We start from the raw sequence: 22,281 nt of genomic DNA, 5'->3' as shown, positions 1-22,281 counted from the left end.
TGACATTAAATTGAACCAGCTCCCAGTACTGCTCTGCATTATTCTAACTGTGCCTGTAACACTTAGAGGGTCTTACAAAGAAAACAAATACAATAATCGAGAGGCTTCCAGACCCCCTAAAAATATCAGTCTCACATTCTTTCTGTATTGGTCTCACGTTATGACATGGCTATATAGAAAGTCTTTTATTGACTTAATCTAGTAAAACCCAGTAGCCTTTTAACAGCTAACATAGATAACGAGGCTATCAGGGTGGCTGCTTACTTGGGAGATCTGTTGAGAATGGAAGAGTTTTTGTCCGGCTTCAAGAGTTGCCATACTGAGTGAAGGGAAAGAGAAATATGGTATGATATCACTTATATGTGGAATCTAAAATAAAATGACACAAATGAACTTATTTACAAAACTGAAACAGACTCAGATTTAGAGAACGAACTTATGGCTACTGGGGGGAAAGGGAGGGGAGAGGGATAGTTAGGGAGTTTGGGATTGACATGTACACACTGCTGTACTTAAAATAGATAACCAACGAGGACCTCCTGCATAGCACAGGGAACTCTGCTCAATATTATGTAACAACCTAAATGGGAAAAGAATTTGAAAAACAATAGATACATGTATATGTATCACTGAATCACTTTGCTGTACACCTGAAACACGACATGGTTAATCAAATGTACTCCTGTATAAAATAAAGTTAAAAAAAAAAAAAGAGTTGATGGTAGACGGAAAGCGTGTGTTGCTCAGGATCTCAAGAAGCTGCACAATTTTTAGAACAACTTAAAACAGCAAAGACTGGCCCACGTGGAAACCCCAAAGATACGCGCTGTAAGGACAGCCCGATCTGCTGTTGACTTTCCCCTCTGCCCACGGTGGCCATGCTCTCTGATTTCTCTGTGTTCTTTGAGGAAGGTGCCCTGCCCCCCAGACCCACTCAGGGACCCTGGAGAGTCCTTAAACCATTTGGGGCCCCAGTTTTCTCTTCTTCAAAAAAGCTTGGGTTGAACCCCATGATCTCAGGTCCCTTCTGTTCTAAATTGTTCTGATTCCTAAAAGAAAACATCCTCATCGAAACTAGACACACCTTCTTGCCTCCCCCATACCCACCCCATCAAACTTCAGAGCGAGCTTTGCATAGTGGAAACTGTGGGCCTCTCACTTTCTACCACGCTACACCGTACAGGGGAGTCACACTGCAAGGGGGACGCAGGGCTTAAGCAAGTCTGTAGATATGAAAAATGTTTTGTGAACAGTTATGAAAGAAGTCAGAACTGGGCCAATCCGAACACCCCGTCTGGACCCCCCTTCCATTCTACTCACCACTCCTCTTCCCCCAACCCTCAAACAAGGACAAAAGCTAGAGTTAATGTTCACAGATGGCATTCTTCATGTGCCGTTTTCAGAGTCTACAAGGAAGATCCCGATACCCCCGCCCCCAAAACAGAAAAATGCTGATTCGTCTCGAACTGCCATTTGCCGTACGTCAGGCAGATAGATGTCGGCAGACACCCTGTGGCAAGTGAAACGAAGCCAAAAATGCCCTCAGATACCCACACCTTGATCCCCTCTTGTATCCTGTCAGTTCCTGGGCCAAGAACTTCACGTAGAAGATGATACCACTATTTTGCAACGTGCTCTTAGTTTTAAGATATATTAGCCAATAAATGAAGCAGCCATAGTGAGGGAAAAGTGTATTTCACAGTCGTTATAAAAGTACATATATTTAATAATGGTGACATAAATACAGTCCTTACTTATGACCAGATGGTACAACGAAAGCCGACTTTTCCTCCCGGGTGTCACACGAAGATAGCTGTCACTTCCGGCAGTAACTATAGGCTGATTCAGCTCACAGGTGCAGACCACTACTGAGAGACAGTCATGGGTCAAAGAGACAACACGCTTTGTACTTACCAAAGGGATACTCAAGGTCTCCATATAAATATAATAAAATAATAAAGAATTAACATTTCTTCTCTCACTCGATTCCATAGATTTGTCAGGTGCTCACACACACAAAATACAGTTTCCCCCCTTCCTCACTCCCCCCCTCACCTCTCACTGGGTTTGGAATAAACCTGAGTTCACAGTTCAAGTTGCCAGTGGCGATGCATTTGGTCAGTTGTAGGAGAGCCCGCAGCTGTTCTGGAAGCATACGAGGATCGGGGAACACGTCCCAGCAAGCTAACAGCGACACAGAAATGCTTGTGTTCTCGAGGCAAGTAAAACACAAGAGAGAGACATAAAGAGCTAGACCAAGTTCACAGGCACGTAGCCTGCAAGCCTGCAGAGCCGGCACTTGCAGCTGGAAACCATCTTCAAAAAGGCTTCTTCGGCGATCAAAGACCAAACACTTCATGTCAAATGGAGAGAGGGACTTTTTCAGATGCTTTTCTTCTCTCGACTTAAAAAGCTCTATTTTCAACGGAAAGTTCCGCAACCCGGTCTGCAGCCATCCAAAGGAGTGCCACCAATAGCGGGGAGCCTGACTTACTCCTTAGCCCTAGGGCTGGGGTGATCCCATCAAGGGGGAAGCAGCAGCCCCAGGTCTTGTCAAGGTCAGCCAAGACTGGCCACGGCAGTGGCTTCTGGGGACAGCCAGGTATCTGCTCTCTCCTTGCTAAGTCAGAGACGTTTGGGGCAGAAGAAGGTCACCAGTGCTGAATGAGAAGAAATGAAGGACCATCCCCACTACTCTCTGGCACAGGCTGGCTGCCGGTGGAAGGGAAGGCAGGCTTTGCAAATGCTCAAAGGCTGTGGCCTTTGTTCGGGATCAGTGGGCTGGGAGGACTAGCCCTGGGGTGGCCACATTAGTGGTTTCTGGCGGCACCTGCACCAGCCAACAGTTGAAGACTCCAGGCTGCAGTGTAACCTGTCTCCGAACTGACCTCTATCCAACCTGTGCTGATTCTTCCTCTTTTGCCAGTTCTGCTCACCACCAAGTGGTCCCCTCCAAGTGCCAGGGCCCAGACCCCAGTGGAGACAGCCCCCGGTGGGCTCCAAGCTACACACGGTCAGACGACGCTGGGGTCCACAAAACACGTACAGAGGGACGGCACAGACACAGACCCAGAGATGCATCTTTGGTTCCATCCTTGGCAAAAGGTGTGAAAACAGAACATGGACTCAAAGCCTGCGTGAGGAATGCTGCTGTCCTCAAAGAAGATACGATACTGTATTTTGAACATGCTGCCCTCCAGACGAGCCTCTCACAGCCCACGGCAAACTGGCTGAATTCTAAATCACGCCTGTTTCCTTGGCAGCTTGAAAACCGCATCGCACAGAGCTAATGGTGCCTTCTGAGCACATCCATATCCAACCATAATTCTCTTCTCTCTTTCCAAATAACCACCCGTAACTATGTGTTACGCTTTCCAGCAGGATCAGGGCTCTGTCGATCTGATGGGAAGAACACATGGCCGGCTACGATCTCGCCCCTCCTGCAGGCCAGCGTAGGCCACCAGCCACTCAAAACATCACCTGGGTGAGCTTTGATGCCCTCCACGCTTATCCTCCTGTGAGAACAGGAGTTTGGTGAAATCAATTCTCATCTCTCCATCCAGGTTTTTAAAAATTATGTTGTTTCGGTCTAATGACATCACATAAAGAAAAATCAGCTTTGGAGAAGACAATTCAACCATTAGCAAGTTTCAACCAAAAGAGAAAAGAAATCTGTCATGACCCCGCCTGGCAAATGAGTGTCCCCATCGGCCCTTTCCTTTCATTGGCGTCCCCACTGTTCGGATTGGTCTTTGACCAGATGCCCCTTTTTGCTCACAGGGGACGGTGCTGGTTTCGGAGGTTCCTGCCTGTCCTCCCCAGGGGTTCATGGGACTGGGCGCTCCAGGTCGCCAACTCTTGCCACCCCTGCAGGGATCCACCTCTGTGAAAAGAGGGGAAACCGTGCCTGGGTGAACCAGTTTGTGACGCCGCCATCTGACTGCTGAAAAGAGAACAGTCCGTTGAGAGGCACACACAGAGCACGAAGTGGAGAAACAGCTCGGAAGGGTCTGTCATCTGAGTGGCCCAGAGCCCGATGCTGGCTTCTCACCCCCAGTGCAGTTGAGGGAGGTGGGTGGAGGGTTCGTGAGTGGGTGGGAGGAAGGAGGCCGTGCATGATTGGAGCTGGATGCACGGGCAGGCAACCCTCCTGGGGGATCCCAGCATCTCCAGGGGGCCCTACTCGGGACTGGGCTGTACGGGCTCTTGGGTCTGTGGGTTTCAGCTGTGGGGACATCGCATGTCAGGAGGAGGTGAGACCGTGAAGGATGCTCTGTGAGAGGCCTTTGAGTCTTCATGCCCTGACAGATGTATGGAGCTGCTCCATTGCTTTCCTTAGAAATGCCAAGAACCCCACTGCTGGCCCAGGTTAACACTGGCCTTTGACACCGTCAGCCACGTCGAAGGAGAGGCTCACGGGGGCCAGGGGCTGCAGCGGGGGCATGCTGGCCTCCAGGGGCCTGTCTGCGGAGGGCTGCAGGCTCTGATGTCGCTTCCTCAACATCTGTCCGATGCCCATCATGGGGAACCTGCCTCGGCTTTTCACACAGTTCGGGCTCCCCAGGGGCTGTGTGGTGCCATTGCCGGACCCCGGGGCTGGGGGACACATGCCCTCCTCTTTGGGGGGGCTGCTCTTATCTTCGTGGGCAAAGGAGACCAGGGTGGGGTGCAAAGGAGTTTGGAGAGGTGACGGGCTTCCAGGCAGCAGGACGGGAGAGAGCGTCCGCTCACCGGGATTCCCTCGAGCCAGGCCTCCAGGGGAGTTCAGAATCCTATAGTGATGGGACGGGGACAGCAGTTCCGTCTGGTCGTCACGATCCACAGACTCAAAGGAGCGCACCATATCCAGCATCGGGGGGTCTTCCTTGGCAGGGAGGCCAGCGCTCCCAGGCCCCTGCTGAGGGGCCTCTGGTTTCTTGACAATCCTGGGTGTCCTGGGGGGCGGCACAGGGATGAACTCCATGGAGGAGGAAGCCACACAATTGGAGTCCGAGGTTTTGCGAAAAATATTGCGGCAGCCGAAGGAATCTACACACCAAGAAAGCAAAGGAAACATGAAGACGCCACACAAATAGTGCCGACGGCCCGCTCCCGCCTGCTCCGACCCCCAGCTTCACTAAGACAGCGTGTTATCCAGGGAGGTCAGATGGAAGCACGCAGTGAATGGCCGCAGCATCCCATCCTCCCCATGGGGAATCAGACGGTCTTCCTAGAATGGAGGAGACAGAAGGCTGGTGATGGGAGGCCTCCTGGATTCTGATTTGCCTCCTGGCGCCAGCTTAACATCTGTTCTCCTTTCGGTTGCTTAAAATTCCGGACCCTGCCGAAGAGCCTTTGAATAAAAAGGTCCACGGCTCAACAGAACGACCACGAAACTGGGGAAGCACACGGATACCAGCTCTCTGAGGACTTGCAGATTTGGTCCTCAGATAATCGAAGCTGGAAGGAGGGTTTCCCTCGTGACTTTTTTTAAAAAAATTATGGTAAAAATTACATAACATGAATTTTAAAGTGTTTATTTGTTACTTAACCAGTCTTAAGTGCACAGTTCAGTAGTGTTCAGTACATCCACACTGCTCTGAAATAGAACTCTTCACCTTGCAAATCTAACAGTGGTTGCCAGGGGCAACCGGTCTATGAATCTGACTACTCTACGTCCCTTGTATAAGTGGAGTCCACAGTATTTGTCCTTTTGTGAGCGGCTTGTTTCACTGAGCACAATGTCCTCAAGGTTCCGCCGTGTCAGCATAGCACGGGTCAGAATCTCCTTCCTTTTTAAGGCTCCCTCGTGTTTTTTGGTCTCACCAGAGCCTCACCTAATTCTGAACAGGGGTGAAACACTCTTCCTCTGTATATTTAAGGCAACCAGCTGACCCCCACGGTTTCCATTTCAAGTTGGCACAGACTAGAATCCAGGTTTGCAGACTCTGCCAGAAAAGAAAGGGAAAACCTCCACGGGTTTGGAGGTGAGGGAAGTAAAGCCAAGTTCCTGTGGAACAGGCCCTGTCTTAGCTGCCTTTTCCTACCATCATATTTTATAGGCCCCGTCGGGGCTCAGAGGCAGGAGCCAGCTGCCGCCCCCGGCAGTGATTTCGGGGACAGCCCAGGGCACTGGGAATCCTCTTCACCCTACACAAATAAATGCACAGTTCCTGAAATAAACCTCCTCCTCGGGCCAGCACAGATGCCCGAGATTCACCAGCAGAGAGAAGGAAAATTTCATCGATGGCTAACGTCTCCAGTGTTCCAGCTGACATGTGAGGTCCCTGTCCCTCCGAGATGGCTGCGTGCTCCCAACATGTAGCCCGGCTTCTCCCTCCGTGCCGTCCTGCTTCCTTCACTTCCCCAGAGGTGCAAATCCTGGGAGGACACCCCTCACACTGGCCCTACTGATCCCCAGCTCAGAGTCAGCCCCGGGGCATAGAGCCAGACATTGCACTGTCCCCGCAAGAAGGGCACAGTCACCAGCCCCAACCCTCGAGCATGACTGCCGGTTCGTCTTCATCCCATCCTGCCCGGGAGGCAGTAGGCTACACTGGTCAGGAGAGAAAGTTCTAGAGCCAGGCTGCATGGTTGGAAATCTGGGTGCCGTCACTCACCAGCTCTCTGACTTTGGACAACTCTCTGGGCTATTTCCTCATCTCTAGAAATGGGGGCGAGAATGATTTCACTGGGTTGAGGTAAGAGTTGAAACAGTGCCTACCACACAGTGAGTGGTCAGTGCTAGCAATTATATAGGCTCCGGGTTGCTTCTCAGCAACAGGCTCCCAAATCCCAGGAAAATGCGAAGAAACAGAGGACAGTTAGCCCAGAAAAGTATCAAGGAACGCACTCCACCACTGGGGCTGCAAAGTTACCCCCAAATATGCAGCCCTGACCTAGACTTTCCTTGGGGAATCCATAGGACGCCACTGCCAAGGGTCCTAACAGGATTTGCTGCCTGTTCCCAAGCCAGCAAGGAGGATCCCCCAAGGAGGGACAAGCACAGTCCCTCCAGTGGGGTCCCTGCCTTCCTGAAACCTGCAGAATGAAACTGAACTAAATGGAATTGTTCTTCTCTGGGTGAGAACCGGTCTCAGAGCCAAATGGACCGCACTGCTTGGTGCTGTTTGAATCTCTCTGATAATTTCCTGCTTGCCCAGGGAACCACTGGTTGATCTCAGACAGCCAGGGCCCTCCTGGAATCTCAGTCTCTTCACATTTAAAACAAAGAGATCGAAGACTGGACTCCACAGTCTCTCCCGTCCGCCCTCTGTAAGGAGAACCTCTCCCCTACCCCACAGTTGGCCTCAGGGTGCACCCCGGCTCCCTGTGCCCGCCTCCCAGCTCTCAGTGTGTGTTAAGCCTCCCTTCTGCATCGCTGGATGCTTGCCCCAGAGGAAGGAGACCCGTATCGATCAGTTATCTCACGTGCTGGATGGTGAATGAGGCGGAGGAGCCCACACACGTATCTCATTCGAGCCACCCGATAGCTCTGACGGGTAGATTTCCTCTCAAGTGAGGGAACCAAATAAGATCCTCAGAGGGGAAGGAACTTGGGCCGCAACCAGCTATAGAGCTGGGTTTGAGCACCCTACCTCCACCCCAAAGCCCACATCACTGCCTCTCAGGGTGCACTTTTCTGGTGAAGGCTCCCACAAGAGCACGCCCCCATCATGGCTCCCGCACCGAGATCTCTGCCCCTCCAGTACTGAACACCCATTCCTGGTTCCATGATACCATGCACCCAAAGCTCTGCTCCCGCAATGCCACGCACCCTATCTGCTCCTGCAAAATCATTCCTCCGATCTCTGCTCCTTCATCCTGATCTCTACTCCTGTAATACCTTACACCCTGATCTCTGCTCCCACAATCCCGTGCACCCCATCTCTGCGTTCTCAAATCCTGCCCACACCGGTGGACAACACCAGGCAGTCCGGACTTGCTTAGTCTCAGGTTGCCTTGCATGCATTAATCCTGCTTTCCCATGGGCACGAGAGGTGTGTCTGTCCCAGGGGCCTACACAGCCACCAGCACGGGGTACACAGCGGCCACGCAGCTGAACACAAATGGCCTGGAGAGCCCCCCGAGCCGACCCACCTTTGTCGGGGAAGCCAGGCTTGGCGGCCTTCCGGTCCTTCAGCAGGGCCCTGGTACTCTGAATCTGCGTGATGAGCGAGGCTGAGGGCTGTTTGTGCGATGGCAGGCTCTTATCCAACTTCTTGGAAAATGGCCGATGAAGAAAATCCCCTCTTTTCTCTTGTTCTTTGGGCTTTTTATCCTTCCAATCAGAAGCAAACATAGGTACTCAGACGCACACAAGAATACACAATGGAGTCCCTCTCTGAAGAGTTATCAAAGTAGAGTTAAGAAACGCCAGTTTTCCAAAACGCTAGGCTCTCAGCTACGTGTTGAACAATGGAAGCGCTGAGGCCCAGAGGATGCTCCAGGGAACCTCCCTCCCTCCGCCTGGGCCACAGCAGCCTTCGGTGGTCCCCAGCTCCCTGCCTTATGCAGTTTTGATGTGTTCCAACAAGGGCAAGGTCATCCCTGGGCAGTCCATTATTCTAGAACAAGCTGAACAAACTGGCAAAGCGGATGAGGACTCCCGGAAACCTGCTGCCTTATTTATAGCAGAGCCCTACGATTCTGCCCACTGTAGTGGTTTCGCAAAGGCAATTCTGCAAAGGCAACGTAACTGCTTCCTCAGTGCTTGTGTGTTCAGTCAAGCCGAGGAGGTGGACGACCAGCCCACGGAGCCCTGAGCCAGTCTAGGTGAGCTTCTGACCGCTTTACCCCCTCTGGGCATGCGGGCTCTTACTTGTGTACTTAAATTGGCATGATTCAGTCACTTGTGCTGTCAGTCTTGCCTTTATTTAACTCAATTATAATCCCTCTGCTAGGAGTGAATTTGACTGTTTTATATATCTTCCACCCCACAGCCTCGGGCATGAAGCCAGGCATAGAGAGAAAGCTTAATAAATAGTTATTGAAATATTAAAAAGCAAAAACAAAAAAGCCAGTGGAAACGGAACTGAATTAAAATTAATTGGGTTCAAGCTTCTGGGAAGGGTGATGCTGCTAAGAGGAAGCTTTTTTCTGGCCCTAAAAATTATGTTTGATGTTTACTGTTAAACAGAAGCAACTGAAACCGGACCTCGCCACAAGGGAGGGGGAAAAAGAGACCGATTTTCACATTTCTTGCCTTAAAACCTTAAGAGCATTTGCAATTCAAGAGAGCTCATCTATTTTTCATTGATGTTGTTGAAAAGCTTCTCAAGGAAACATCCCCTTCCACTCAGGTAACCCTTTCTAATGAGGATTTTCAGAGCCTTTACGAACTGGGGTTCATTATGTCCAGGTTTTGAGTGGGAAAGAACGACTGGGAAGAGATGGAAAGTGGGGATGCCCAGCACCGCCTTGAGTGTCACCATGAGGACAATAGCTCCCCAGGGCTTACGCCTTGGCTGAGGTGGCTTGTCACCTGGGGAGGAGTGAAGTGAGATGAAAGCAGAGGTGAAACTTCTGCAAACACCCTCCCCAGCTTCTGGACAGCCACTGCCACCTTTATTCAGGATGCCTGGAATGCAAGACACTATTCTAAGAGCACGACCCATGATGAGGCAAATACTGTTATCCCCTCTTGCAGAGGAGCCTGCGGTGGTTAAGAATTCACCCAGAATACACCCAGACAAAACTATAATTCAAAAAGAGACATGCACCCCTATGTTCATAGCAGCACTATTCACAATAGCCAAGACATGGAAACAACCTAAATGTCCGACAGAGGAATGGATAAAGAAGATGGGGTACATATATGCAACGGAATATTACTCAGCCATAAGAAAGAACGAATCATGCCATTTGCAGCAACGTGGATGCATCTAGAGATTATCATACTAAGTGAAGTGAGTCAGAAAGAGAAAGACACATACCATGTGATATCACTTACATGTAGAATCTAAAATATGGCACAAATGAACCTCCCTACGAAACAGAAACAGACTCACGGACGTAGAGATCAGACTGGTGGGTGCCAAGGCGGGGGTGGGGGGGGGAGGGAGGGGGATGGCCTGGGATTTGGGGTTGGCAGGTGCAAACTATTACATTTAGAACGGGTAAAAAACAAGGTCCTACTGTATAGCACAGGGAACTATATTCAATATCCTGTGATAAACCATAATGGAAAAGAATATGAAAAAAGAATGTCTACATGTGTATAACTGAGTCACTTTGCTGTACAGTAGAGACTGGCACAGCACCGTAAATCAACTATACTTCAATATAAAAAAAAAAGAAAAAGAATTCATCCAGGAGCCGGACGGCAACTCAGTTTTTCACAGTCCTCCCTGAAAGTCGGTGTTCTCAACCCTTGATTCCACATTGCCCTCCGGAAGCCTGGGGCAGGGCCAGGCGTTTCCAGCGGCATAGAGAAAGGCTGGGCACAGCGACTGCGGGATCAGGGACCACACTGCAGTCCCAGGGCTCCGGGTCGGCATCCGGAATGCTACAGAGGAGGCCGCGGGCAGGACACTACGGAGGGGGAAGGGGGCATCTGCTCCAGGCCAAGGCCAAACACAATTCTCCACTGCCCCCCTCTCCCCATTTCTATCAAACACCAACAGGCCCCCATCTCTACAGCAAAGGAGAGTGAGCTTTCATGCTCCCCAGCCTCCCCCAAGCATCAAAGGGCCTGTCCCGAAAAGTCTGGCAGAATTCCATTCTTTTGCTCTGTTCTATCTCTGTTTTTATGAGAAAACTCATAAGTTCTACCTGATAACACCTTAAACAGGAAAAAAGAAATCAAACACGCTTTCGTGATACATTGTAAAACAAGAGTATTTGGAAGAAAAAACAAAACTGGAGTTTGCTTGGGCACGCCTTCCTCTGGGCTGCCCTGCGATCCCTACACTCAGACGGCTTCCTGCCGACGGCTTCCTGGGTCCGGCTCAGCCCTTTTCTAACTCTCCGTGGTTCTCAAAGCTAAAGGTTGCAGATGCAAACTTTCGGGGCGCCAGTATCACCACCCAGATAGAGTTTATGAACCAAGAGGTATACAAGGTATGAGAGTTTTCTGTAGGAAGAGACCAAGGTTGGCTCTAGAAATCTCTCCAACAACCGACTAAGGGGTATTTGGCAATGAGCAGAAAGACTGCGATGGGGGCAGAAGAAAGGGGACATGGATTTAGGACTAAAGATTGTGGGAAACCCTGCTCAGGCCCCCCTGTGGAACTTAATCCCAGGATCCTGAACCATGGTGCTTCCTCCATAACCCCCAGAGCCCCTTTCTCCAGCCAAAAAGACTGGGTGACTTCACAGTGACTGGTTTCTTGGGAGATACCAAGAGCTCATCATCGGACCGCTCCCTATGCGGGACAACCCGCTGGGTCAGTCAGTCCCGGTGGAAGGGTCACCAGCCCCCAGAAAACGAGTTTGTTTACAAGCAGCCATCCTCATGCCTTCCAAACACAGGTTACAAATGCAACTGATCATCCAATTCTACCTTTTCATTTGCATGGCCTATTTTCTCCAAAAGAGATTTCCCAGGGAGCAGGACGCTAAATTGCCTTATGTAACAGAAACAGATCTTCAGGAGGACTAATTACGCTCCCCCTTTGACATGCCTGCACCCATTCCCGCGCACCCCGCCCAGCAACGCTGGCTGCCTTCAGGTCGCTTTGGTTTCCCTCTGCTTCTCACGGGAGGGCGGTGCGCCCCTCCCCCGCGTGCGCCTAAGGTCAGGCCATGGAGCTGAAGCTTCAGGGGTCTTCTCTGCCCCCTCACGCTCGGTCCGCACCCCCAAGGCAGATCCAAGAGGAGGCCACAAGCAAGCCCCACACAAAACAGCTTCTTGTTTTCTTTCAACTACGTTCCAACCACCACACATGTGCGTGGACATTTACAAAGCTGGACACTTTGAAAATGTGACCCCTTAAAGGATTATCTACCCAAGACTCTTTGGATGTCATGGATTGTTTGATGGAGGAGAGGGAGAAACCAGTGAGTGAGGATCCATTGGGCTACGGGAGGGAGGTGTCTACAGGCTCGGCCGCCGGGCCAGGGGGTAGGGGGGAGCCAGTCCTCAACTTCTGAGATCTGAGCTCCAGGGAGCGGGTCCCCTTAGACTCTTCCCTGCGACTCCAGGCTCCTGGCTCCAAAGAGCCGCAGCCCTCCCCCTGCCTTTCCCGTTTTGCTCCTGAAGGTATGGCCAGGTGACCTTCAGCAAGTCACTTCCCCTTGAGGGACGGGCCTCCCCATCTATAACCAAAAGGGTGGGTCCTTCCCAAGCTCTTCGGTTATAAAAATGAACCCCACATCTCGCCTGCTTCACTGTCTGAAAGGCAAAGGCATTCATTCAACAAGGACAGATGCAGCCACGCCTCCTGGGCCCACCCCCTCAGCCCCGCACCCCCGAGGCTGCAGGAGGAAGTGCTGCCCAGCCGGGCCACCTGCCCCTCATGCAGTGCAGAACTGACCACAGAGTGTCAGTGATGGCACAGCGGAGGGGCCAGGGGACTGGAGGCGAGCTACAGCTGTCCTCTTTGAGGAGCCTTCAAGTCCGCTCAGCATGGGCTTTCTGGAGCCTGGTGTCCCCTTGATGATGAGATAACCTCACCTGGCTGTTTGGAACATCAGAACCAGGTGCGGATCGTGGACACCTGGGATGGCCCAGGGGCCCAGGTGTTGTCTGCTGGTTGGTTTTGGTTCCTTGCTGCCCATCCCATAAGGGAAAGCCACAGAGGCCTGATTTTGCCATAGGAAACAACCAACTGAGTTGAGAAAAAAGAGGGCGTGGTTCATAAATTAGGCCACTGAGCCGGGAAGCCCTGGACTGTTGTAAACCCCACTTCTTTTTTTTTTTTTTAATAGAGGATGATGTTGAATAAGTATGTCCTCATTAATTAATTAATCTATTTATTTATTTATTTTTGGCTGTGTTGGGTCTTCGTTTCTGTGCGAGGGCTTTCTCTAGTTGCGGCAAGCGGGGGCCACTCTTCATCGCGGTGCGCGGGCCTCTCGCTATCACGGCCTCTCTTGTTGCGGAGCACAGGCTCCAGACGCGCAGGCTCAGTAATTGTGGCTCACGGGCCTAGTTGCTCCGCGGCATGAGGGATCCTCCCAGACCAGGGCTCGAACCCGTGTCCCCTGCATTGGCAGTCAGATTCTCAACCACTGCGCCAAACCCCACTTCTTTACAGGTAGAAACACGAACGCATAGCCAAGCGTGTAGTTTTAGCAAGACAATAAAAAACATGGTCAACTACGCATAGACAGCACTGATCTGATCTGAGGGATTCTGACAAATCCACTTACAACAGGATTCTGCATGGTGGAATTCAGGACAGGATGGAGGCGTGCAAGGCCCAGAGCCCTGAGCAGAGATCTGCCAACCTTCAGGGTCATATGTGATGGTTACTGTCAGGTGTCAAGTTGGCTAGGCCAGGGTACCCCGTGTCTAGTCAAACGCCAGTCTAGATGCTGCGGTGAAGGTATATGGTAGACGTGACTGACATTTAAATTGGTAGGCTTTGAGTAAAGCAGATTAGCCTCTACAGTCTGGGTGGGCCTCGTGTAATCAGTTAAAGGCCTTAAGAGAAAAAGACTGAGGTGTCCTGAGGAAGATGGGATTCTGCCTCCAGGAGACATGGGGATGAAGCTGAAACATCAACCCTTCCCTGGGTGTCCAAGCATCACACACACACACACACACACACACACACACACACACACACACTATTGGCTCTGTTTCTCTGGAGAACTCTGAGGAATCCAACATAACCCCCCAAGTTCTTACCTGCACAGCGTGAAACTCGAGGTCTCTTGTCCAGGTGCCCAGGGAGGCCTGTAAAAAGCAGCATTTTTCAACAATTCAAGGAGCTTCACTTGCTGTTTATTTCCTAATCTCCACCCCCGCCCACTTGCAGCTCCAGTTGGGGATTCTCCATTTCAAAGTTTATAGGCAAGAAGCCAAACTGTCGTGGAAGCAGGCAGCAGATAGATGTCCTAACGCCTGCCCTGGATAGATTTTCTAGGCAACATTTTTATTAAAGTCTAGGACACATAACACAAGGGTGCTCTGATGATGAGTAAGGAGTTCAATATGTTTCCTCAGACAGCAAAAACACATCGCAATGGCACCCTGATCAAGACAGAGAATGCGGCTGGCACCTGGAAGTCCCTCGTTCCCAGCATCCTCTCCCTGTCCCCAAAGGTAACCACTGTTCTGATTTCTAACAATTCAGCTTGACCTGATTCCATACTTGATTTTAAAAATTTGTACACAGGCTTCCCTGGTGGCGCAGTGGTTGAGAGTCCGCCTGCCGATGCAGGGTACATGGGTTCGTGCCCCGGTCCGGGAGGATCCCACATGCCGCGGAGCGGCTGGGCCCGTGAGCCATGGCCGCTGAGCCTGCGCGTCCGGAGCCTGTGCTCCGCAACGGGAGAGGCCACAGCAGTGAGAGGCCCGCGTACCGCAAAAAGAAAAAAAAAAAAATTTGTACAGATTTTAAAATGACACAAAGAAAAATCATTGTAGTATTTTACTTTTAAACTTACAGTCCCCGTTATGGGTTTAATTTTATTCCCCCCAAATTCATATGTTGGAGTCCTAACCCCCAGACCTCAGAATGTGGCCTTACTTGAAGACAGGGTCAGGCCAGGCCCATCATATCCTCTTTGAAGCTTTGGGGAGGGGGGAGTATGAAATTTTGCTCTCCTTTGCCTTTGAGAAGAAGGAGTGTTGGTGTTACCTTGACAGAGGTAAGCAAGTTAAGATGAGGTCATCAGGGTGCGTTCTAGAGCAATGTGACTGGTATTCTAATAGGAAGGGGAAAATTGGTCACACACACCACACACACACACACACAACGCCATGTGAATATGAAGGCAGAGATCGGGGTGATGCTTTTACAAGCCAAAGAATGCCAAAGATTGCCAGCAGCCACCAGAAGCTAGGAGGCATGAAAGATTCTCCCTCACAGCCCTCAGAGGGAACCAATCCTGCAGACACCTCGACCTTGGATTTCTGGCCTCCAGAACTGGGAGACAATACACTTCTGTTGTTTAAGCCACTCAGTTTGTGGGACTTGGTTATGGCAGCCCTAGCAAACTAATACAGTCCCTCCGCAGCCCTGCACAACTTTTCTTCCAAAACTGCAATGTTACTTTGACACTACAGAGAAGCCCTCCAGTTCTAACTTACATTTCGCTACAAATTAGCATTATTCTTCAAGACTAAACAAACTTGGCTCCTGGCTCTCTACAGCTTTAATAAGCCAGTTTAGAAATGATGACTGCTCTGCCACGACCCCCATGGCCCCCCAGGGCCTCTGTCTTAGGAAAAGGAATCTCTGGGGCACATGCCTAAGGTGAGAGAAGTGTCCCACTTTTCCAGACATAATCTCTGCCTGTTACAGGAAGAAGAGGGGGAGAAAGTGGTAAAGTCATAAAATGACGGCACTGTAGTCCCCAGAGGGAAGCTCTTTCCACTTAATTCAGCTCCTCCGTCTCCTTGGAGAGAAAGAACCAGGATCGAGAAGAAGAAAGAGACCATCACGTGCCCTCAGTGCCCGGACATGGCCCCGGAGCCGCTCTCCAGCCGGCTTGTGTACAACCTTGAACTTCATTCCACGGTTCCTGCTCACAACACCTCCCGCCTCTGCCACTTGGCCGCTTCTCCTCCTGGACCAGCTGATGGTAACTGGGAAGAACCCCACAGAGGCTCTGAGTGGGCTTTACCTGGAAAATCTGGCTTCTTTCAGACTTTCTCACCACTTTTTCTAACTGGCCCCATTCCACTTTCTAGGTTCCAACAGAGAGAGGAGTTGCATCATCTAGTCAGAGCCTGTAATTTAATTAGCACAAGGATCGCTGCAGTTTGGAGAAAACAAGTGGATCACAGAAAATTGAAATGCTGTCTTCCATTAGCGTTCCTATTGAAACCCTAACCATTAAATACTTCGACAAATGTTTTAAAACGCTTACTATGTGTTTTCCGGGCCAAATGAAATAATCAGCTGAGAATAATAATCTGGATGAAAAAAAGAGGCCCCTTTCCCATCGCGGTTCTGACACTTAACACACAAGCAGGGCAGGGTACTAGGGCAACCAAGGACATGGGCGTCAGCCACATGGCTTAGAGGCTGCCTAGGGCACACACATAGGGGCATGCGGTACGTCTAAGTTTGTGTTATTACCTGAGGCCCTAAACAGTCAAACCAAGAGGCAGGGGAGCTTAACAGTGAATTCAGTATCCCCTGGACCCCAGCCGAGGTGCCCACCCTCCCTGCAAATGACTGTAAGAGGTCCCTCCCTGCCACAGGGCATGGCCATCAGGTGATGATAATTCGACTTGCGCGCTATGGTGCAGGTGGCCCCCTACTTTAATCAAGCTAGGTGCCCCACCTGGAATGTTCGACCTTCCCCAGATGCCGGCCCAATTCTATTTTCTGGGACTAGAGCCAAGGTCCACTTGATTATTTCATCTGTCCATCTAGCAAATATTTATTGAGCCTCTACTGGGTGCCAGGCATTGTGTAGGCTCTAGGGACACCGTGAGGAGCAAAAGTGACACCGTCCCTGCTCTTAAGGAACTCACAGTCCAGAGTGGGGAAGACATGATAATGAAATAATCCCTGAACAAACGGAACCCTGCAATGCGACAAGCCCCAGGAAGCAGAATGTGTGTGACCGTGTGTGCTGGAGGGATGCAACCCAATGGCAGAGGTCAGAGAACGGCAGGGGTCCACGAAGATGACCCTGCCGTGGGAGCTGAAGATACACATTAACTCAGCAGAGAGGGGTGGGGAGAACATTCTGGAAGAGAGAACAGTGTGTGCCCAGCCCTGGCAGCCAAGAGAGCACAGAGTCTCAAGGCCCATGGGACTGAGCACGAAGCAAGAAGCAGGGCTGTGTGCAGGGCCTGGGAGACAAGGCTGGAGTTGCTGGCAAAGCCAGTTCAATCCGGGGCATGGTGGCCACGTCACAGAGTTTGCCTTCCAGGTTAAGGAAGCCTTTGAAGGTTTCCAGCGGGGAAGTGACATGGTCTGATTTGAGTGTGAATCGCTCGCTCTGGCCGGTGTGTGGACGGAGCGCCAGGTAGTCACAGGGAAGGAGCAGGACCAGTTAGGAAGGAGGCTGCAGCTGAGGTCCACGCAAGAGGTGATGGTGGCGAGGATGGGGCGATGGAGAGTGGAGGGGTTGGAGAGTTTCAGGAGTCAGACCGGCAGAACTTGGCAACAGACTGGCTCTCGGGGTGAGGGAAAGGAATACAAAGGTCTTCCAGGTTTCTGCCCTGTACTGAGGGTGGGGCTGCCATTTGCAGACAGAAAATAGGTGTGCTGGATTTGAGACGCCTTCATTCACGCCATAGAAATTTCAGTAAGCAACTGGCCGGAGGGGTGTAGAGCTCAGGGGAGTCTGGCCCTACACCATCTCTGCTCTCCCTCTCCCAGCCCTAGAAGCCATGCTCCCCGCCCAGCCCCAGTCCGCACCCCCCTGCTGTCCCTCCAAAAGCTTATCTCCATCCTCATCATGCTGGTGCCTCACAGCCAGTCTCAGAGGAAGGAGGCCTACAGCCTGGGGTCAAGGCCAGGGCCCACCCTGGCTGCTCTGAATGCATGCCCCTCCCCGCCCCATCAGTGGAGTTCCTTCCTCTGCCTCCCAGCCCGCCTGCTCCCCAGCCCCTCTTCACTGCCAGCGGCATCGACGGAGAGATCTCTGTTCACGGTCCTCACTCCCCCCAATCCACGCAATCTCCTTTCTGCCTTCTCTACCTCCTCCAGGATGAGAAACCGCTCAGCTGTCACCACTGGCTGCTTTATACTTGACCTTTCCCATGTCCTCCCTGGCATCCGTCCCTCCTGGGTCTCCGGCTGCCCCGTTATCTCCGCTAGCTTCTCTGTCATCAGCGTCTCCTTTTCTCTGCCTCCTTAAATGGTGCCATCCCCCAGGCTGTGTAGATTGACCAGCCTCGCCCTCCTCCTGCAGCTACCCCAGCCTACACCCGCCTCGATGCTCAGGGGTGGCCGCATTTACACGTGGTGCCGGCAGTTCAGCAGCCCCGTCACCGGCGTCACTGGGCTGGCCTGGGCCGTGTCCCACTTGCTTTCTGCTGCCGCCGTGGAGCGCAGCCCGGCTCGTTCCATATTCCATGGGAAAGCACTGAGAAGACAGGCGGGCCCCACTGCACAAAACAGCGAATGTGGAGTCCTGGTGGGGGGACCCTTACCCTGTGCTCCAGGCCTTGGTTCTCGAGTTCCCAGGCACAGTCTCATAACAAGCATGTATTTGGGGTCCAAATTTGGGACGATATGATACCAGTTTTTACTCTGAAATCAAAGAATCTTGGTATTTTCTCTCAGGTACGCTCTAGGTAGCATCAAGTCAGCAGGGACAGCTGACTGGAAAGGATTGTTCCAGCTACTTTTTCCTGTTCCTCGCTGTACTTTGTTCCCCTGATGCCAAGTGTTACACACACTTATATTTTTCAGCACCTCGTTTTTAACCTCTTGGAGATCTGACAGCGGATTCCAACCTTGATTCCACTGGGAACCATCCAGGGAGCTTTAAAAAATACTGACCCCCGATCTCGTTGGAGATCGAGAATGGATCGATGGAATCAGTCTGAGGTACGGCCTGGGCATCCAGATGTTAAAATGCTCCTCAGGGATTCCACTATGTGGCCACAGCTGAGAACCATAGTCTAGAGACTTAACGATGGTGGCCCCGCTGTAAACCATGTCTCAAAGGCTCAGTTAAGTAAGTATTTGTCTTTGGCAACTTCTGTGTCCTACAATAATTGGTTTCCTTTCCCCTCTTCCCCCCAGAATGGAAATCCACTCTTCCTAAGAGATCCTGGGGTTTGCTCTGGGGGCCACTCACCTCATAGGGCTCCTTGGTGGGCCTGCACTTTTCTATCTGGTAGAGCTGGGTCTTGTAACAGATGCTGTCCTGGATGTCGGATTTCTACCAGAGGAGAAGAGAAAAAAAGCCTGGCTTAACTCACAGGAAATAGAAATGTCCATTAAGCATTCATTAATTTTTAAACCAGCGCTTGGCTGAGAAAAGGCAGAAAGGGGTTGGCAAGGCACTTAATTGCAGTGCAAAGCCTCATCCAAGGACGAAATGTGGGGAGAGCTCGGCACCCAGAATCAGGTGACCTATTTCTGTTCCTGGCTCTGCCAGGAAAGGGCCAGGTGACCCTGGGCACATCACTGCTCCTTGCTGGGCCTCAGTCCTTTCATCTGTGCGATGAAGACCATTCTAAGACATGAAAAATGGATAAATAACAAGGACCTACTGTACAGCACAGGGAGCTAGATTTAATATCTTGTAATAACCTATAATGGAAAATAATCTGAAAAAGAATATATATATGTATAACTGAATCACTTTGCTGTATACCTGAAACTAACACAACACTGTACATCAACTATACTTCAATTAAAAAAAAAAAGCCCTAGCTCCTGCCCCCTGCCCCAATAAATGTCACAGCAATTCATAATATAGCTTAAAGAAGAAGACAGATAACCACACCTAAGATGATCCAGGGGCACTGTTTAGGTGCAATCCTCTCTGGCAACAGGTGAAATTAAATGACTGATTAATTTTTCAGCCAACAAAATATTCACAAAATGCCTTTACAGGCTCTCCAAATTAAAATCCACGCTTCTAGGTTTTAGAAAGAGGAAACAAGAATCAAGGGATAAGGGGAGAAATGACAAATAATTAAGTTACAATATTTTACTTTTTTTTTTTTTTACAGGTTATTAGTCATCAATTTTATACACATCAGTGTATACATGTCAATCCCAGTCACCCAATACGATATTTTACTTTTTAGTTCACTAGTTTTGCTTTCGAAATTATACACGGTTGTTAGTAATTGGTTAATGATATTCATAACTGGCACAGTGCCAGGTGCAGGTAAATTAGCCTCGTGTGGAAATTACTGAGTGGACCAGCTATGGCTGTCTGTGGGGAATAATTCATTCTTAAAAGCAGCCACCCACCTAGACAGTGGTTCTCATACCAGCTATGTCCTATGATTTAAGGTTTAAGTGTGAAACAGACGATAAAATAAGAAAGAACCTTCTCCAGTTAGAACTAAGTTAGTTGAGTTTCCAGGGAACTTCTCAGGAAACAAAACCACAGAGCTTTTCAACACTGCACCATTTGTAACCCTGATGCTGGGCAAACACAGCAGATGGCAAGACGTCCAGAGGAGGCAAGACATACCCTGAGAGCTTCACACAAATGTCTCTTACTTGGAATGAGCCATGCGATTAAGAGTGTGAGTAACCAAAGTTTGCATCTGTAGATGTGGAGGTAGACATAAGAAAGAAACTAGGGCTTCCCTGGTGGTGCAGTGGTTAGGAATCCGCCTGCCAATGCAGGGGACGCGGGTTTGAGCCCCGGTCTGGGAAGATCCCACATGCCGCGGAGCAACTAAGCCCATGCACCACAACCACTGAGCCTGAGCTCTAGAGCCTACGAGTCACAACTAGTGAGCCTGTGTGCCGCAACTTCTGAAGCCCGCATGCCTAGAGCCCGTGTTCTGCGATAAGAGAAGCGCTCACACCGCAACGAAGAGTAGCCCCCGCTCGCTGCAACTAGAGAAAGCCCGTGCGTAGCAACGAAGACCCAACACAGACAAAAATAAAAAATATAATTTAAATAAGGAAAGAAACTGTTTTAAAAACAAAAGCCCCTCTATCTTATTGATCAGTATCCAGAAAACTGGTTCTTCCAAAAGAATGTTTGAATCTGCTAGCTCACTCAGGAAAGTAGCAATGTCATCCTTTCAATATGTGAAATCATAAACTTTAGAGTCAGTTTCATGGAAACATTTTTTAAAATGAATTTTTGAACAACATTCATCATTTCAAAAAGAAGATCCGCGTGTGACCCTCCTCTGTTCCTTTTACTTGAGAACTACTTGTCCCTAGCATGGTGGTTCCTAAATGGTGTGACCTTGAGCCCATATGAGTGAAAAAAGTTGTTAGCAGGCATCTACAATATGTGCGCATTTATTTATAAATTATAAGCATGTACTGTACTAACATATCACGTACATTATAAAATAGGCAATAAAATAGGAATTTAAAAGGATAAGATAAGAAAGAAATACAGGACATATAAAAGAGAAATGAGAAATGGCTTCAAGTCTAACAGGTCTTTTAAGCTCATCATCATAGGTGAACAGAGGACCTCTGTCCTCTGGTGTGAGAGAATTTCTTAATCCCTCCTATCACATAATAAAATGATATAAATAACATACTATGTATCAAAGGTCCAGTCTTTCTGAACTCCACTTCTCTCCTGCAGTAGCTTTCCCGTGACCGTGACACTGGCTCTGAAATCCAGCTGCATATCTGTTCCCTCCCGAAGTTTCGTCCCATCACGGCTTCTGGAGCACGTTTTTTTCCCCCATAAAACATTGCTCTTATTTTTAAATGCCTTTTACTATAACGTTTCTTCTCACGTACATCATTCCTTTGGTGGCTCACCAAAAAAAAAAAAGGTGTTCTGTGGATAATTTCCTGTTGAAGGCAAATCTAGGAAATACCCTAAGCTGACTCGACTTAGAAACATCTATACTTTTGTTCCATTGTTTAACAAATCTCCCATCAAGCTTCTTCATCTATTCGGCCATGTTTTCTAGATGTCTCCCAAATCCATTTGCTAACGAGAGACACATTCTGATCATGCTGTCTTCTGGGCATCATTTTGGTCATTTTCTCCCTCATCAGGGAGAATAGCATTTCCCCAACTATTGGTGAATTTTCACCTTTAGCTTTAATGTGGAAACCTCATAAAAGGTTTGTAAGCCTATTGTTTAGTGGAATGTTGTGTGATATCGGGCTATCACATGACTTTAAATAGTACCGAAAACTCTAGAAGTTCCTCTTTACGCTCTGGATTCTAAATGTCTTCCTAACAGTGATGACCCCATACGACCTGATCTCAAGGCGCCATACAGGCAAGGTGAAGGTCATCCTTCAGGAATGGGTATGAAATCAAATTTCAGATGGGCTTCCTGATAATTCCAGGTTTCTCTGGCTGACTTCCTGTTAGATCTGGTCAGTCCTCACCATTCTGAGTAGGAGAAACAGAAGGAGTGATATGCAGAATCCATACTGCCTGTGATCCAGTTTTCTTTGCAGAATTCTTTTTTAACCATTGTCCACTTGGAAAGAGTTGATGTAGTCAAAACTAGATATTGAAGCATGTAAATTCCCTCACCCAGGCATGTATGAACTTCATGAGGCAGAAGGATGAAGGTGACCAAAGCATGAGGGT

General features: G+C 49.8%; 1 protein-coding gene across 1 annotated transcript in view; it reads right to left on the bottom strand.

The window, feature by feature from the left end:
* Nucleotides 1-1,676: 1,676 nt before the first annotated feature.
* HUNK (hormonally up-regulated Neu-associated kinase) overlaps nt 1,677-22,281 on the bottom strand; it is a 112,149-nt gene continuing 91,544 nt past the window's right edge. The window contains exons 11-14 of the mRNA XM_024758412.1: nt 18,862-18,945; nt 13,775-13,822; nt 8,080-8,260; nt 1,677-5,028 (exon numbers count right to left, since the gene is read on the bottom strand). Of these exons, the coding sequence (XP_024614180.1) occupies nt 4,370-5,028; nt 8,080-8,260; nt 13,775-13,822; nt 18,862-18,945 (972 nt within the window). The 3' untranslated portion in view covers nt 1,677-4,369. The remainder of the gene's footprint in view (nt 5,029-8,079; nt 8,261-13,774; nt 13,823-18,861; nt 18,946-22,281) is intronic.

Source organism: Neophocaena asiaeorientalis, unplaced genomic scaffold (genome assembly GCF_003031525.2).
Source record: "Neophocaena asiaeorientalis asiaeorientalis breed wild unplaced genomic scaffold, Neophocaena_asiaeorientalis_V1.1 scaffold45, whole genome shotgun sequence".
Taxonomy (NCBI): domain Eukaryota; kingdom Metazoa; phylum Chordata; class Mammalia; order Artiodactyla; family Phocoenidae; genus Neophocaena; species Neophocaena asiaeorientalis.
This window is presented reverse-complemented; position numbering and strand designations above follow the sequence as displayed.